The sequence below is a fragment of the Ciconia boyciana genome, chromosome 1, assembly GCF_034638445.1.
Source record: "Ciconia boyciana chromosome 1, ASM3463844v1, whole genome shotgun sequence".
NCBI lineage: Eukaryota > Metazoa > Chordata > Aves > Ciconiiformes > Ciconiidae > Ciconia > Ciconia boyciana.
This window is the reverse complement of record NC_132934.1, coordinates 129,458,501-129,477,868: the sequence shown is the minus strand read 5'-3', so window position 1 is coordinate 129,477,868 and position 19,368 is coordinate 129,458,501. Positions and strand designations below refer to the sequence as shown.

At 34.6% G+C, this 19,368-nt stretch overlaps 1 protein-coding gene across 1 annotated transcript in view; it reads left to right on the top strand.

The window, feature by feature from the left end:
- Positions 1–19,368, top strand: part of IL1RAPL1 (interleukin 1 receptor accessory protein like 1) — a 670,917-nt gene that overhangs the window by 386,174 nt on the left and 265,375 nt on the right. Inside the window, exons 3-4 of the mRNA XM_072852514.1 lie at positions 3,557–3,743; positions 5,779–5,932. Of these exons, the coding sequence (XP_072708615.1) occupies positions 3,557–3,743; positions 5,779–5,932 (341 nt within the window). The remainder of the gene's footprint in view (positions 1–3,556; positions 3,744–5,778; positions 5,933–19,368) is intronic.

The following is a 19,368-nucleotide window of genomic DNA, read 5'->3' as shown; positions in this document are numbered from 1 at the left end:
ATAGGAGTCATCAAGAATTTAAGCCTTTTATACATTTTTCTGTCCTATTGTTATCACAGGATCCAATCACACATCCATTGCTACTGGGCCCTAAAATTTTAAGGATGATAAATGGCTACAAAAATAAAAGACCTATAATGGAATCAATGTATTTAAGTAGATACTATTGCCGTATTGTTTTTACTTTAACATTTATAGATGAGTAGTGTATAAAATACATGTTAGGGTGAAGACGGGCACATGGGTCCATGTCAAACACTGGAGCAGCCTCTGTCATACCATATGAAATAATTTTTATTCATCAGGGGTAGCAAATGGATGAATATGTTTCCTAGTTCTAATAAGCAAGTTAGTCTCGTGGACAAGAGGAAACACATACAGTTCTAGTAAACTCTCTACAATGTATTTGTAACTTGTGTGATCTTCATTGCCTGAATTTTACTTAAGTAGCTGTTGCAGATTTGAGGTTTTAGACTGGTGCTGCTTTGAAGTGTAGCTGCCTAGTGATAAAGGTCCACAGTTTGGACCACACTGGAGAATAAAAGGAGAAAAACTGTTTGTAGCATTTGCTTTTAATAATGAATGTAACTTTTAGTTTCTATTGGCTTATATTTCCTTGAACTCACAACATAGATCTGTTTGTTTGTTTGTTTGTTTGTTTGTTTGATCTGGTGCCTCCAGTAAGAGAAATATGGAAAATTTTCTTAGTTCTAACACATGAACCTTTTTTACCCTCTGCAGTATATGCGTGCTTGCTGGAGGGCTCTGCTGCCTGCTACACTTTCTGCTAGCTGAGGGGCTCCACATCTACTGTATCCATCATGCTCCAGCTGTAATCAGCAAACTCATTTTGTCTTTCTTCTTCATTCCCACCTGGGGACTGCTTAATTTTCTTTCTCTTTTTCTGTTCTGTGAGGCCATTAACTTGGTTTCCTTTGCTTATACTGTTTGTGTTGCTCTGCCTTTTATATAATTCTTTTTGAGTTTTGTTTCATCCCAACAGCCTTGGTTTCTGACACAGCGTACAAGATGAGTCAGATTGACAGTACAGTTAGTATTTAGAATCGTAATAAGAAAGTCTGTGTCACCAGGGGACATCCAGAGCTTTAAGTTCTTTTGATGATATTTTGGGCTTTTGAGAGAAAATTCTGTTAGGGAACTCAGCTGACAAAGTATCTACCCAAGATGTTTCAGTACCTTATATCTGACAGTTTAGAACATAGTTACCTTAAAGTTCAGTCAATTGGTGCTTCTGTCTGCAGGAGGTTTATATCCATATGATTCAAATCACAGACATGCACAACTTTGAGTCATTAAATACCAACATCCTCCTCAAACAATGGGTTTAAACATTCTGAGATATTCCAAAATACCTCTCTTCTTATGGAACAGGAAGCCTAAGCTGCATCTGGTAAAGGATCTGCTGTTGTGATGGAAACCTGGATGTGCCTCAGAAGGAATTCCAGCTCTGGCAATTCACATTGTCACTGTTGCAGAACAGAACTCTTAGTAGACCAAAACATAAATCAGATTTTTTGGCCAATTCACTCTGAATACTGAAGGAAGACAAAAAAAACATATATGAAAATTTTACTTAGCTTGCTTCTTCAGAGAATGGGATGACAGTTAAGTGTTTTTTTGGATTTTTTTCCCCTCCAAACTCCTTCTATAAATTTTAAAATAATGAGATTCAGTAATATGAACACAACTTAATGCTCAAACACATGGAAAGGAATAAAAGAGAATATTTAAATTTGCAAATTAAATAGCCAATATCTCACTATGTATTGCTCCCTGTCATCCAATAGCGGAGTCCTCTCATCTGCTTAATGTACTCTTGACCCTCAGAGCTTGATGGATTGTTTAGACCTTCTCCCTATTTCCAAGGCATAGGTATCTCAAGAACAGAAAAAGAGAATATTACCAATTTGGATAAACTGAGTTAGGTAACTTTTTATGATGTTCTCATGCCACATAATAAATAAATATTCCAAGTAGCACCTTAATGGAGGAGTAACATAATGTACAGAATGAAAATGTATTTTTTAAAATACTGTATGATTTTAAATTGCATGTACAGGTAAGAATGGTGATCAGCTCTTAAACAGCTTAAAAACAGCAAGAGTGATCCATATTCAGTGGATGCATTTTTTGCTTTGCATAAAGTTTCAACAACTTTATTTGCTTTATACAGCCAGATTCTTGAATGGGGTAATAAATTATACTTCTAGCTTCCTTATAAGGACTTAATTTTGTTTTTGTTTTTCTTACAAGTCCATGAATTAGCTGGATAGCTAAGCGTCATTCCAATCCAGAATTTACATTTCTAAGAATATTCCCTAATTCCTAATATCTTCCTTTTCAGGTTTACTTTTTCTCTAGAAAATTGGACTATAGAGTTCTTTGAATGAAATTCCTCTTATTCTTTGTTCTTAAGCATTTCTGTCCCCTCTTGAACAGAAAAAGGAAACGGATATTAAGAAATCTAAAGAGGAGAAAATGTAGCCAGCTTTGAGATTCTGCCATGTCCGATACACACAAGACTGTTGTAAATCAGCAATCAGCTCATAGAGTCTGAGAATGGAAATAAGAAAATGAGTGTTTCTTCAGTGCTCTCTGCAGGATCCTCTTTCAGCAGATCAGAGGTCAAATGCATTTACAAAACAGTAGGAGAGAAATCTTGCATTGTCACAGTGTGTTCCTGGGGAGTACTCAACTTTACACACTCATTTGCTGCCCAACTGGAAACTCAAATGAAAAAAAAAATATTCAAGTAATTTTGTCTTTGAGCCTAATTACAGTGCACACTGAAATGTGGGAAGGAAGACAATGTTCCCTAGTCTCTGGCTGCCTGGTTTATCAACATCTAGCAGCAGAGGAAGTAACAAGTTTCAGGAGAGAGCCCAAACTAATGAAGACTGTAGGCAATGCAGAAGCAACATTTTGGCCTGGGAGTATAGGTATTGAAGGCTAAGGTAAACAAGTTAACAGTCCGTTAGGTAAAACATCCTTTATTCTATAATTGTAAGGGTCACAAGACTCATTTTAATCAAAGGCTGCAAAAAGGTTTCCACTTCCACTTCAAAGCATGCTCAGATGTGATGAGTAGGTGGCTCTCAGTGTGGTGTCCAAGTTCCAGTTTGGCATTTGCCTGTGGTACTACAACATGATGTATTCACCCCTAAGAGCTGTTGTAATGGTGTCTGTCAGCAAGTTGGTTGTCTAGTTTCATTGATAAATACATGGAGCTTTTATTGTGTATTTGCTTTTGGGGAAATTGTCCTCAAATACACAGTAAGAACAGTAATGTTAGAAGGAGTTTAACAAAAGGGAAAAAGAAGCCTCTAGTCACAGGGTAAGGCCAACACCTTCTAAATATTGTAGTTAATGTCTGAGAAAAATAAAATTATCATAAAGAGCTATAAAATACAAACAAAATACAATGTCTGTTTTGCTATCTTTTGCTTGGGATGAAAATGACTTAAAAACAATGATGTCATATGCATTGGCATTTTTTTCGTATTAGACTTTTATTTCTATTTTTATTGCGTTGCAGAAACTCAACTTACTGTATGAAAGTGTCCATTTCGCTGACGGTGGGTGAAAATGACACTGGACTCTGCTACAATTCAAAGATGAAATATTTTGAAAAAGCTGAGCTTAGCAAAAGCAAGGAAATCTCATGCCCTGAAATTGAGGATTTTTTATTTCCATTTAGGGAGCCTGAAATTCTGTGGTATAAGGTAAGGAATGCAAAAGATTTTCACCTTCAACAAGATATTATGCAATGTTCTGATGATTTTCGTGATCTAAATATGATATGCCACTTGGATTGTTTTAAGACTTAAGAACAGACAACAGAATCAAGGACAGAAAAGAATGAACTAAGTGAGAGAGAGAGATTCAAATGTTTCCTTTAGTAAACTTTAGAGCTGGTGTTTTCTTAATATCCATTTATGGATGTCAAAGAATTGGCAGCTTTCTGCTAACAAGAGGGCTAAAAAAGAAAAGTGTTACCAGTCTGGGCTTGTTTGATATGCTAAGGTAAAGCCATGTGAGCTGCTTATACAGCAACTGTTTGTGCTATACCAGGCTAAAGAGTATGTTTCTAAAAACTCAGACATAAAATCTATTTGGAAGATATAAATAGGGTAGCTATGCATGCTGTTATCTGAATGAATGGCTTAATTTTGCAGCATAAAATTCAGCAAAGACTTCCAAAAATTTGGTCTTTACTTATTAACTTCTACTTGCAAGTATCAGTGATTTCATTGTTTTTATCAATAACTTTATTTCAATATTGTGTATTGATTTCTAGATCATTACTTAAGGGCCAAGTTTGTGCAAATAGTGCTGTCTGTGGGCAGCTCACTAGAGCTTCCATAAAGAGCGGCTTGAGTTCTGTGTTTCTTACCATCGGCAGGAAATACTCAGTACCTCAGTACTGTAATGCACACAATTTAAAGTCCCCAAACAGTTAAGTAAATCTGAAATTTAGATTCTGTGTATTTTGTCTCCACAGTCATTTACAGTAGTCTGTGTATATAGGAAGTCCTAGTTTAACTATGTGCTGGTATGCATTCTAATTATTTTTTAAAAGTCTGAAAATTTACTTGATTACATAAATGCATTTAAATATGGTACACAAGACTATGCCATCTAAGTAAAAACTTCTGGCCTAGAAGGATTCTGGCAGAATTAACTGACAGTATGTCTAAGATGGGAGGTATGTAACCAATTATTTGCTCATAGTCATCTTGGATTTTGTGTTTGTAATACGATATATACCTGAAGTTTTATCAAATTTAAAACTATGGCTGGCTTCTTAAAGAAGAGCTCAAAAGATTGGCTTTTTAAGAGTCATTGACAGTATTTGTGTGAATGAACTCAAACGACCTTTTATGCTTTAACATTTTAAAAAAGCCCTTACTGTATAAACAATGATTATGCTAAGATAATCAAATAAAATATTTTGTGACAGTTCATCAAAAGACATTTTTCTTATGAAAAGCACCAATCCTTTTTCTAATAGCTTATAAATATACTGGTCTGCAGTACAAAAAAAATTAGAAAACCTAGAAACACTAAGACTATTCAAAGCTATTTCAAATAGTACCGAGGTTAATTAGGTGAAAATAAGTTAATAATTTTAGGGAGCTAAGAAACACGCATGCAAAAATGTATATTCTGTATTATAGCATAAAAAGTAATGTTTAGGTAGTAAAGATTGAAATGTTAACCCATTTTTGTAGATACAAACCTCACGTACTCTTCTAAGAGTTCAGAGAGTTTTGATTCTAAGATATTTTTAGAAAGAGATATATAACTGAACCTCATTTCTCCTCATTCTCATCTTCTTCCGTTTCTCTACTTTTTTATTTATAAGTTTCTTAAAAAATAAAATAAAAAAAAATTATCCCCTGCAACCTGTAGCTACTGGTAATACAACAGTCATGGATTGCAGATATAGGTGTAATGGCAAATAAGTAAATGAAATAGGAGCCCCTCAGCAAACTAATGTCAAAAGAAAACCGCCAAAGGAATCAACTCCTTTTTCTTCTCAGAGGGCAAATATTAAGTCAGATGATAAAATTCTATAGTCTTTTTTCTTTTAAATCAGCGCTTAACTGAACTGGATTTTCAGATATTTAGTGTATGTAAAGCTCATAACTAGCCTGAGCTCTTGCCTGGCCTTCTTGGCTTTGAGAACATTGTCAACAGTGGTCCAATTTAAGTGTAAGAACCTAGTCACTGAAGTGTTATATTATCTTTAAACAGGAATGCAAGTCAAAGACGTGGAGATCAAGTATTGTGTTTAAAAAGGACACTCTTGTCATTCGGGAAGTTAGAGAGGATGACATTGGAAATTACACTTGTGAGTTAAAATATGGATTCTTTATTGTCAGAAGAACTACGGAATTAACAGTTACAGGTAATTACAGGCTCTTGCTATCTCTTATATTTAGAAAAAACATTGAATATTGTGATTTGAGTTGTGCGTATTTAAGTCAATGTACCTACATAAACCGCTTTTGCACAAAACTTTGCTGTGTGCCTAGATATGAACAGTTGATACATCAAAGCTGTCCTGAATACTTCACAGTAATATGTATAACATTTTGAACAAGTCTGAGTTTTGGTCTATTGCAAAAGCTTGTGGGTAGTTCTTGGTTTTGAATGGAAAATGTGGACAAGGAATAGGTAGCTTCAGCAAGCACTACCCCTAACAAAAAATAAGAACATTAAGTCTATCATACTTCATGTGGTTAAATGCCTTGGGACATAAGAACATCTGTAGCTACAACCCAATAGCAGTAGCTCTAGCCCAGTGAGACAATTGCAACTGGGTGATAAGTATGTAAGGGGTAGTGTTTGAACAGCGCATGGCTGAAGCATGATTGCATTCTTCCTCTGGTATTCTCTCCCAGCTTTCTGTAGTTTATAGTTCAAGAACTTCCTGATCTCAATCGTCATGTGTCGTGGTTACCAATTAACCTATTTTACATTACTCTGATTATTTTTTAATGTTTTTATTCTTGACTTGAAAACCATTTTGAAGTATCAAGTTCCACAGAGTAATTATGTAACATAAATAAACTCTATAATTTAGCAAACAGCAGTTGAAGAGTATGCATTTAATATAATCTGCATTTAAAACTACCATGTCAATATGTAAAATCCATCATAGATGAAAACAAAATATGTACCATAATGTCCACAGTGGCAGAACAGTATGAAGAATGGTCCATTAAATTTTCAGTTCCTCACTAGACCTCTAACCTCTGGTTTACAAACATGTAAATAATTTAGCTGAACATACACCTAAGGTAGAAGATTAGCCTCTAGAATTATAGGATGACATTAGAAGACAGGAGTACATCACGATCTCTGTAATGCAGTGCAGTTCCACAGGATATTCCCTAAAAGAAGGCAGAAACAGGATTTTCCTGGCAAACTGGAGGTGAACTAGATTCATACGTTTGACAAAGATGTTTGTATACGTAAGTTCTCGCACCTTCAAAGTACCAAATAAACCAAGACACAAATCTTAGAGGAGTTCTGTGTCCTTTTCTTGTTCCTTTTTAGTATCTAATATATAAATATATTGTGCATCGACAATTAGTAACAGCACTTTACATTGTGCATTAGGTTGAATTGTAACAGTTTCCTTTTATGGTGAAAGGTTTGTTTTCTGTTTTGATGTATCCCATTTGCCCTCCACATTATCAGAAATTATAGTGAATTATGGTTTGTAATTTTCTTTCCGGTCTGGAAATCATATTGTTTACGTTGTTTTGAGAGAGTTCAAGTAATCAATCATATTTATTTAAGCTCAATATCCAGGATCTCTTCATAATTTTTCTTTTGTATGGAACTGATTTATTTGGTTAGTACAGACAGGCAATTACTGTCTAGTGATTAAACTTACAGTAAACATCCATATACTCTGTTTGATTGACTCTCATATGAAGAAAGCAGAAACAGAGTCTTCAAGAATTTGATTTATACCAGAAGGAGGTTGTCAATTATCGGTTGCAATTTATGAGGTATGGATTCGAAGAGTACATATTCCCCTAGTCCTCAGGTGATCCCTTCTGTCCCTATGGTTGGTGCTCCACTGCACAGCAGTATTTCAAACAGACTCAGACTGACAGAAAGGAGAAAGAAAAAAACATTGGAATGAGATGCATGTTACTATTTGTAGTAATAGTTTAAAAATGTAATTCATCACTTGTGGTGTAGGTAGGAGTTCAGTATTTAATGTTTAACTAGACAGAGACAGAAAGAGACTTGGCTGATTTTGATGTGCTGAAAATGAATGAATGCATATGGTGGGAATAATTCAGTTTCCACCTCTGCAAACCCCGGCAGATGTAAGGACAACCTCCAAATTACTAAACTGCTTGGGTAGTACTGTAGGTCTTCATACCATCTTGATAATATTATGTGACTAAACAAAACAAACAGATTTACTCATAGTACTACTAATTTTATACTATCTCTGTATTGATGTCTTGATAAAACTGGCAGAATATCCAGTTAGAGTTACACAATCATAGGGATACTCTCCAGTTACCTAAAATTTTCTTCTTCCTTTGGCTCTCCAAAACTCAAATTGGAATGAACAAGATAAAAATGATTATTTTAGAAAGTAGCATTATTTCAGTGGATAAGCTATCTCTGAACAATTTTTACTGAAAACTTTTCTTCAGATTGCAAACTAAATTTGGGCCCAGGCAGTCATTTGTACAAATGTCTTGAAGTTATTTATTGTAAACAGTCTTTTTTTCAAATGATAGTTTAGGTGTTCTATAAATAAAATCAAACAAAAAAGCTATTAAGACCTCCTGAGAATAATCCTTTGCTGAATTTGTGGGGTGGGAGAGATGCTAAACATTTCTTGCACAGACTTCTTGTGGTACTTTACGCAAATAATATATGTGTTCTTTGTTTCAAATACACACAAGTTTGAATCTCAAATTCTAAAGTCATTGGCACCATAGATCTACCTAAATTAGAATGGCAGACCTAATACTGAGGGGACATACGCACGTAATTACATGTGAGGAATGTATCCTGTAAGTACGTTGAAAGTACACTGACATTCAGAGTAACCTGAAGTTCCTGGTGATTTTTAAGACAGGAGTGCATTGCTCTCTTAATAAAAAAGGAAGAATAACATAAATCTTACTGGAAAATAAAAGATAGGATGTCTTCAGACAATATGAGAAAGGATAGAAATCATTTTCTTGACCTTATAAACAGTCATAAAAAGCCTTCATTCTACTATTACGCATAGCAATTAGAGTAGAAGGTAGAACATCTTCATAAGAGTTTGTTGGAAGAACAGGGCCATATGTATGAGCAACTGCAATACTGTAAATTAAGTAGCAGCTCCTGGATTACTTAAGGCAGGCAGGGTGAGCCAGCTATGACACTGGTGGGACGTGGCAGCAGCCTGCCTTCCTCACCTCTCCTTCTCTCTGGGCAACTGTGGAAGATCACTGACTTCAGGATCCCCTTTACTTTTCCACACAATGCACTTTGGCAGCCTTGCTGTCTCCTGTAGGGAAACCATTGTTGCTATTACAGACTATTAAACTGTGGATATAATTATATAGGCACATTATTTTCAATATTGATGTTGTGTATGCTTGCTGTCATAACCTCAGTGCTCCACACCTTACATACCTATGCGCCTTATAGTGGAATATGGAATGGCTTGTGTTCTGATTTAGAATTAAAGTTGGGGAAAAGAAAGAAGAAGGAAATTCACACATTTTGAAAAAGGTCAAACTCACTTTATAGGTGGTATCCATTTCATCTAACTATAGCATTTGAAAATCCCTAAGCCATGGAAAAAGATTATTTTCCCTTCTTTTAAAGAATGAGAAAACAAATTGCCCATTCTTAGCTTAAATTATAAGCACTGAATGCCACCTTAGGTACACCTTTAAAGTAACAACCATATTTACTGCTCATATTTTTGGTTTTATGAAAAAAGTCTTGTTAATGGCAGAAGCATGGCACTAACATTTGTAAATAATACACAAAATCTTCAAATGTTATGTAGCTGTTCCTTATCAAGAATAAGTATATACTTTACTTCTGATCCAGAATATGATTTCTTCTTATAATATGGATGTATCTTTCAGGTTTTTATTAGGATAATTCTTTTAGCTTTGATTTTAATGTTGTTTGGAAGATCTGTATCTCACACTGAAAATATATTATCATCTAAATGATTTGAATCAATTTCCTTATTGTTCTGAGATCTGATTTACAAATGATCTGCTTTGCAAAATACAAACTATGCACTGATTATTCTAGCTTGTAACTAATGAAAATATTCACAGAAACAGCGTAAGTGGTGCTTCTTGGTTTCTGGTTATGTAATTACACGTTCTAAAAAGTCCTACAGCGTACAAAAATGTTTGTAGACATTTATACCTTCGGATTGGTCAGATTAGCAATTTTTTCTTTTATATGTGGAATTTTAATTAAGGCATACATGCTCTCTGCGACATACTTAATTAAGTGTATGTTCAGACTTGGGAAAGAATCATGTTTTAACAGCATAATATTAATTTAGTCATATTGCACAACATGGGTCAAAAATATTTTCCAGCAGTGATTTATTTTAATTAAAAGTTAGGTTTAGTAATATTCTTTTTGTTACTTATACTACCAAGACATTTGCAAGCACAAACTGTTTCCACTTTTGCAGAATTTCATTCAGGTCAAATGAAGTCCAGCTTGTGTCTAAGAGAGAGTATATGTGTCCCCACTGCAATATCAAATAATTCTCCATGATGAACATCATAAAGCAAACAGACCCCGTCAGCCTTGCAGTCGGAGCATTACTTACTCAATTCCTCCATGTCTTTTTTAGTTTTAAATATTAAAATATTTTTTCCATTCTGTTACAATGAAAAGCCCTTATACTTTGCAGATGGAATCAGAGCTAATCAGTATGTTCTTACTCCTGAAGCCTTTCCTCAGAGATACCCTTTATTGTCTTTATTCGTTGATTAGTCCCCTTAAAGTCCCCTTGAAAACAACTCCTGCTGGAATGAGCAATTTTAGATTTAGAAATTTGAGCATGTTCACAATCAAGCTTTAGCAATACTAAATTTAATGTAAATTCATACAAGTCTTTTTATTATTTAAATTTAGTCTGCTTGGTTTAAAATATTTCTGCAATAATCTTGAAAGTGCCAGTTTACTCTTTTCTGTCTACTACCCATGACTTTTTTAATCTTCATTTTTTTTAGGCAAAAAAAAGAATGTAATTTGTCTGTTTCACAGTTATACGGTAGTTGACTCTGTTAGGGTTGCTTAATGGTTGCAATTTGTTGAATAAGCTTTGTTTCTTTTGCTTTCTGACAGAATTAGTCATCTTTAGCACAGTAGAAAATCTTAAAAATCATAAGTATGCATGTATTTTTAGTGCTGAAAAGTCCACTATGAAAATAAATTGTATGAAGAAATAATTATAATTAAATTATATACCTAGCCTCACAGCTCACTACATTTGGATCTTATACACATGGCCAGTCACCTTTTTTTTTTTTTTTGGGGGGGGGGAACGACACACATGACTTTGAAGGTTTTAGCCTGCTTTAAGTGGTCTGTATTCTAACCATGTAAGACAAAATGTGCACCATTTTTTCCCCAAAATGTTGGCATTAATTCTTTCCACTTCTGCTGCTCTTTCTCCCTCAATACCTTGGAATGCAGAAAGGTGCTGCAATAAGCATGTACCTCTTTTTTTTTAGCAGGTGCTAAGTGAGAAAAGTGTTAAAGAACAAAGATGGTTTTTTTTCCAAGCATTTGGAGCTTAAGAACAGACTCTGCTTGGTTTCTGCAGTTAATGACAGGGATGAACCATTTTGAAAGCACCCAGCCCCTCCTTGCTTCAGCTGATCCTAATAATTACCAGAGCTGATGCTCATTCCTTTTGTTCGTCATGAATTTAATTCAACTCCAGAATATATTCAGATAGAAATTCTATTTATTCTGTGCAAAGACTAATAAAATATAAAGCAAACAATAGACTCATTATGAAAGCAGCATGTTCAAAATACCAACCTAGCATTTTTATAATACATAAAATCCTGTAGGTTTAACAAATTCATGGCTGAAGAGTGGGTTGGATGTTTTTTTTAATTAGAAATGAGAGATGTTCTTTTATAGTGCGATCATTTTTGTATGGCTGAAAACAAGGGTCTAAATTAATCTCCTGTGTGTATATGAGTAATAATAATCAGAATGTTATGCAGAGATTTGATTAAAACATTCTCTATAAATGTTCATTTAACATATTCATTGTAAATGTGGTTAGTGGGTTATTCAAAACCAGCCTTATACAAAGACAGCAATGAGCAAAGCTTTATGTATTTTACTTCAAAGTAAGTGCAAATGATGTCATGTACTGTATGTTATAGGATGAAATTATGAATTAGAAAACCAACTTCAGCAACTTAGTGAAAGAACAGATGCATAAGTTAAAGGGAGACAGATTCCCAGCTCTATTTCAAACCTTGCTGCTCGTGGCCTTCTGACATTTCTACCTTTGTGATATGCCAAATTGTGGTGTTCACAAAGGCCAGCTTTAATAATTGGAGATAACTGGAGAGAGAGAAGCTCCTCTAGACAGTAATTCAGGGATGTAGGCAGAGTTGGGTGGTCAGAATTTATAAGACAACCTCTATGGGCTGTAGAAGGAGTAGAGTTTCCTCTGCCTAAAATTAGATTTGATGAATAACGTGTTCCTTTTGGGTGATTCATATATTTATATGCTTGTCATTCTGGACGAAGTCCTAATTCATTCATAATACCTTCTATAATATTCTCTCCTTATTAGTTGTTATATTTTTCTGTTATTTGTCAAAAATTCCTCCAGGACATGGCCACTATTGCTGACTTTTCTTATTTTACTGATGCTTTTTATACAAGTACACCTCATTTTGCACTTCCCTTGCTATAACCTAGGTCTTCCTCTCTACCTAATAGTGTATCTTCAGAAGAGGAGAAGTCATCAGTCTCTTGTGGCTTTTTGTGTGGATAATGTAAAAATAGAACATTAGTTATAAAACCCTGAGACATATTAGAAAGTTTTGTGTTTAGTACTTTAAAGTAAGTTTCAGTATTTGTGAGCTTATTTTAGTCATCCTTGTTCACTGTGTGTCATGCCCGTTGATGTCTCTGCTTATCTCAAACAATGTAAATGAATGGAAAAAATATGTAGGACTTGTGGTAGTTACTTGGGCAGATGCTATGAAACAGTATAATTGATGATGCAGCCATGACTTTTGTTGGAGTTCTGTACTCCCTGTTGACAATATGGTGTCAGTGAAAGTTAAGGGGGTGTTTTAACATGTCATTATCAGTAGAAGAATTCTTCTTATTCCCTGATGAAAATTAAGAATTCCACCTAAATTAGATATTATGTAACAAGCGCGGTGTGTTGCTGTGTATACTGTTGTTAAACCTATGACATTTTTGCTTATTTCTATCCATAGTGGTGTTATTAGGAACCTGATGACTTTTTAAACTTGTATTAGGCTTTTTTTTTTACTGCAGATTTTTTTTCAGTTGTGGCTTTGTGTATAAGGTTAAAAACTAATGTAAAAAAATAAGAACTCAAAAAAAAGTGTTTTTTACATCAATTGAGAAAAATTTAACAAAATGCTATTTCTTGGTGTGATGGAAGTTTGTTTGTGTGAGTCAGTTTCCCTTTCTTCATGAGTCATATCAGAATACTGAAATATAAACATTTTGAGTAGATGATGTTACCATGGTGCTGCTTCCCATTGTTTCAGTTTAGTGTGGTGAAGTTGTTAAGATGAGCTCCATTCTACAGAGAGAAGGAAACTGTAGACAAAAATGTTTCTCACAAAACTGTATTAGTGACTACTAAAGACATAAAAGACTTATAAGCCCTTAGTTCAATAAGATGTTACAAAAATTAAATAAATCTGTTCTTAAAGCACCCAAGATGCTTGTTAAGCAACCTTTTAAAATGTAGTTAAATGACATTCAATGTTAATGTTTTGTATTATTGCTATGGAATCAGAAGACTTCGTTTTACTTTTACGTTCCCCTAGAGTATGTTAAATCCAACAATATTGTCCTGACCGAGCATTTATCATTTCCCTAGCTTTTCTTTGAAATCTTTAGATAATTTACGTGTACAGTAGAGTCTTCCAGGATGGTATGTTAATAAACTAGGGTATAAAATGTACAAATACGGTAGCATATGGACCTCGTCTTGCCTCCATCCTTAAAAACGATCTGTACACATCCTTAAAAACAGTCTATACACAATTACACTAACTGGAGGGCTTTAAAATGGAGGGCAATTTTACATTGTTTTCAAGATCTTTCAGTTGGCTTAGTCAAATTCTTAACTCAGAGCTACTAAGTGAAACGATATTGGTAGTACATACACTCAGCAAGAAATTCCAGAAAATACATGTATCTGAAATCATTACAATTGTTATTACAGGCAGAAAACCTTTGTTTAAAGAAGAAGAAAGGCATCTCATTTTTACTGCAGCATTACCTGCTTGGGTACAGCATTAAGAGAACAGTAACATCAAAATAATGTAGAAACAATCTGAGATGTATTCCACTATATCAAAATTACACTTATCTTAAAGACTATTCATGTCTTGAGATGACCTCAGAAATATTGTCCTCTGCCCTTCACCATCCCCAAATAAAGAAGTTATGTTAGTCATGTTGTTGCCTTTTTGTCATGTTGTTGCCTCACAGTATTAATTAACCATCTAAAATATAGTACACAAACAATGGAAAAACAGTTCATATAAAATTTAAGAAATAAGTTTTACATGGAATTGTTTTACAAGTGTGAATCAAGAGTGAAATCTTGGTTTCTTTGAGATCAGTGGCAGTTTGCCCATTGACTTAACAGAGTCAATATTTCATCTTTTGGCTTTTTTGTTGAGAAAGATCAGAACTCAAATTCATTTAAAAAAGTGAAATCAGATTTTAAAAAAAAAACAACCCTGCAAATCACCTTGGTGTTTTATTGGTTACTCTCTCGTGCAATTTCTTTCAATTAATTAATCAATTACTTTTTAAAAAGAAATTTAAAAATACTTGCATCATGTTTTAGTAACAGGAAAAAAGGCATGACAGGTGCATAGTGACCATCCAAAACAGAATGAACAGAAGATTAAATCTTTTTTACCATAATAGAAGGGGAAAACCTGCCCGTCTATTTTTAGATTACTCTAAAATACAGTTTTTAATTTTGGATCTATCTGAAACTATAGTTCTTCCTATTTTACTCACTTGGTGAATAGTTTGATCCTATTCTTACTGGAATCAGTATGGATAAAACAGCTACTGGCTTACTGGAAAAAGTACAGGGCTAAAGTAAAGCAGTCAGGAGAACAAATTTTCTGTTCTAGGGTACTTTATCTGAAAAGTTTAAAAATGAAAGATATGTGAAAAGGAATAGGAATGAATAAATCAAAATTATATCATAATTTAACTTCTCATGTTTTACTTATCTGTGTGAGAGCTTAATATAGGAAAACAATTTCACCAACTTATTTTTTTTTTCTGTGGGAAGTTGATAACACAGGGTAATTGTTTGAATATGAGAAAGAAATTGGAACCAGCAATGACATTTTTCATTTCTTTAATACAGTTTTTCATTTCACTTTGGAGTATTATATTCGCATCCCGAACTGCATTAATTTAACAATAGGAGATATAACTTCATAGAAACAAGATTGAGGAGTGATATAAATCAGCGGATTTCCTCCATATTCTTTAAACAAAGTGGAGAGGGAGGAACTAGAATAGAAAGATGCCTGTGAGTTTTCTCCCTTTCTAAATGATTCTATCTCTCCTCACTGCATCCTTCCTATGTTAAACAAGATGATAATATTTCTCCAGACACAGGATATGACAAGAAACATTCTCAGTCCTTAATAAGCCCTTTATGGAGTCAACAGTCCCACAGCATAATTTTACTTAAGTTGTGGGAGGTTTATTTATGGTGAGTGTATGATCTGTTGTGTGTTTTTTCTCTAGAGGTAAGATTCCTCTCACCTAACTTTAATACTTACAGCCATCTGCGTATAAGCTAGTTGCTCTTTATAGCAATTCCATGGCATGACTTGTCTCCTCCTAATGCCAATGTGTGAAACATCAGATGAGTTGTGTTATACAAAGTCCCACTTCCATCTCTTGACTATCAAAGGAGCTTTAGGTGAAAAACTCAAATGTAAATTTATAATATCAGCATCTAAATTATATGAATCCTAATTTAAGGTTTCACAGTTGTTATGTTTATAATCTTTGGAAATGGTAAGCTGGCTCTACATAATATTTTATTGTTATAAAACAAGTCCAAAAATTGATGACAACTTTCTGAAGCAGACAAGAAAAAATCTGTAGTAGAAATGTTATTTGTTTTTTAGAGTGAGATGTACAGCTGAAAAAAATAAGCCAGCTTTTGGGTGTACAAGGTTGTCTTCAGATCTCAGGGGCTTAATATACCAGCTGGTCTAATAAAATATATTGCTTCTACCTTGTTTTGTCTAAGCCATCATGTCTACAACAACATTACTATTATTGTTTTTCATGGTATTTAGGTTTTCCTAGGATGGAATCACAGTATGCATTCCTTTAAGCTAGCTGCATTGTGCAAAATAAGTATAGGGGTTTTTATTAAAATATTACTGGTTTGATTCATTTTGGCAGCTAGAATAAACTGTGCTTCACATGTAACACAGAGGGTATCCTTTTCCATTCTGTGCTTTCTTTAAAAGTGATGACTGTAGTTAGAAGACAACTGAAAGCTTTCCTTTTATATTTCACTATTCTGAATACAACTCAAACTAAACATAAAGAAAATTGCATCCTCTCTGAAAGCAAAGGTTTTGATTTGAGAGCTGCAGTAAACAGAATATATGTTTGATTAGTAAGTAGGTGGGTTACGATATTTCAGTGTAGAGATGGTAAGTTTATTTTAAACTACTACTTCTGTTCACTACTTACCTGTGTCTTCTAACAGGGCATTTTTAATGTTGATATCAACTGGCATTAATGCCCAGATGGGTAAAGAACTTGAGGAGAGATGTGATTTTTATTTTGTTGTCATACAGCTCTGCCTTGTCTCTTCCACGCACAGCAGGGGAGGCAAGCGTTACTCGCTGTGAACACCTCCTTCCTCCGCTGCTTTGTGCCTGGTGCTAGAGCCCAAGCACCTTATAGCAACCCGTGCTGGACCTGTCCTAACATACCAGCCCCCCTGAATCTGACATAGTTTGTGATTTCAATGACCAAAACAGGCCTCTCTCATTTTGCTAGCCTGCCCTTTGAAAGCACAGACCAGCAACGCACTTTGGGTCTTGGCGGCAGCAGCGGGGACCTCCAAAGGGGCCACCCTGCCTCCCCACAAACACTGCTGCAGTTGTTCCTGCCCTTCTGCAAACCACCCGTCTGCTCATCCTCCTGTGTGGGAAATTTGGACAGCTGCAGCGGACAAGCCCAGGCTTGGTAGGAAGGCAGCGTAAAAATAACCTGCTGCGGATGGAGGCTGCAGGGACCACTGCTTCTGCGGGACTGAAGGGAGCACCTACCTACCCCCACCCAAGAAACAGAGCAACCACAGCCTCTGGTTGAGCGGTCACCCCTCCATGCAGTGGCAGAGCATTGCTGAAATCCTGTTTTGATTTTTCAGGTGTTTTGTTCCTTCAAAACAATTCCATTAGTTTTTCGGAATTTTTGAGCTAGCATTCAGAATTCAAAAAGTCACTCATGAATAACTTGGCAAAGGGCAAAAAATGCATTGTGATAAGCTAATTTAAATAGAAATAGGCTCATTCCTTTGTGTGGGTTGCATATGCTTTTTAAAAAAAAAAAATCTAGATTTTTTTGAGCAAATTCAGTTTTCTGAGGAGCTACTCCGACACCTTCAGGAAAAAAGACAAATAAGGCTAGGTGAACTGTTTTTCATTTTTGTACAGCTACCAATATCTAGACTTTTTGGTCACATCTGAGGAATGACAGTTTCTTAGGATGAATAGGAGGGCAGCCACAGAGAATAAGGAAGAAAAGACACTTGCAAAATGTGGATAATGTCACATTTACTGGAAATTATGTGATCATAACAGAAAAAGCATTTATTTTTCCCTACTCTTGTACTCTTGTGCGCAAATAAAAAGCTGTACACTTAATAGGAAATAATCCTATGCAGCTACTGTTCTGACAAAGACAGGCTCAAAACATTGAAGGAGAAAAATATTTGAAAGAGCTATTCTGGCTTCTTGAAAGTCAAGGACATTTCAAAATACTTTTGTATGTGCTCTGTAATGCCTTATTCTAATATATTATAAATGCTAGCTGGCAGATTACATCTCATATTTTCAATAGATAAATTCTGTACTGTTCTGCTCTAGGTGTCTTCTTGTCTATGTGGTTCATGAACATCCTCGTGATCTGTCATAGTAGATTTGATATGCACATAAAGCTGAGGGAACAATGATTTATAAACTCCACTCTGAAAGATATACAGGTATATATGTCTGCTATGGGGTGGACAGAAAACATAAAGCACTGAAAATGTCTTACTTTATGCTGTAGTTTATCTAAGTTGGAAGAAAATATTATCTTTAAATAAAAGTTCAGGGTCCTGTTATTACTTAATAATTCCATAAGAAACATGATAATTTCTTTTAGTTGTCAGTGTCACTTGTTTTTTTTCTGACCTGTCTTTTTAAAACAGGAATTCTGAAAAATATTACTTAATTCAGCAAAGATAAAACGAATCCAAACAATATAAATTACTCTTTTAGGCCTTACAGGCCAAATTAAAAGACTTTCATGACTTGATAATTTTCTTTCCATTTTTGAATGTATGGCAAAGTAACTCTTCTAAAAAAACATTCCAGCTGACCTAGTTTCCTTATTAAACTGAGTGCTTCTTAGTATCAAAGGACAGAAAACTTGCATTAACTTGATTAAAAATACTATACTGAGTCAATAGAAAAATGATGAATCTACTCTTGGGATTTTAAAAGGATTTTGTGAGCAGAAAGGAGACTTTTTTAATAAGTAAATTGCTACAGAATGAATAGCTACATGTGTAGAAGGTCCTTATAGTTCTTACTCATGTACATAATGGAAGAGTAAATGAAATGAGTAGAGTATGAAATGCAATTCTGGCTCAAGAACTGAATTGGAGGGGGTCTTAATTCTTGTTTGTTTATGGCAGTTGATAACATCTAGTTAAATTAACTGAAATACTGTTGAATTTTCAGGGTATGGATTGTTTCTTCACCACACATGGCAAAAGGGTATTTATTTTGTTAGAGGTCTTTCAGCATTATTGGCATGTTAGGATAGAAAAAAGTTGGTTTTTTTTAAATTTCAGCTACTAAAAGAGACGCTAGACCAGTGCTGGAATAGGTCTGTCTTAGCATAAAAATACTGAAGTGGGTTTGCATTGACACTATTTGTATTTTCCTGCTTTATTGTAGTCTGTATAGGATTTTGGAAAAAAAAAAAAATCATTCGGACTGCAGTGGTGGGCTGTTATGTTAAAAGATTTGAAAGAGGCTGGAAAGTGTGTTCATCTACAGCTAAGAGACAATTGATGATTTTTTACTTATTCAAATATAAAGCATATTCACATGACTTTTAAAATTAATTTTACCTGTTGTACTTTTACTTAAACATATTTAAGTGTTTATAATTAAACATACACACACCCATTCACTAAATCTGAATGGAGCTCACTGATTACCAGTCAACAGAAAACATTCCCAGTTCAAACAAATCCTCTTTTCCTTCTCCAAAATTTTTGCCAACTTTTTTATCTGG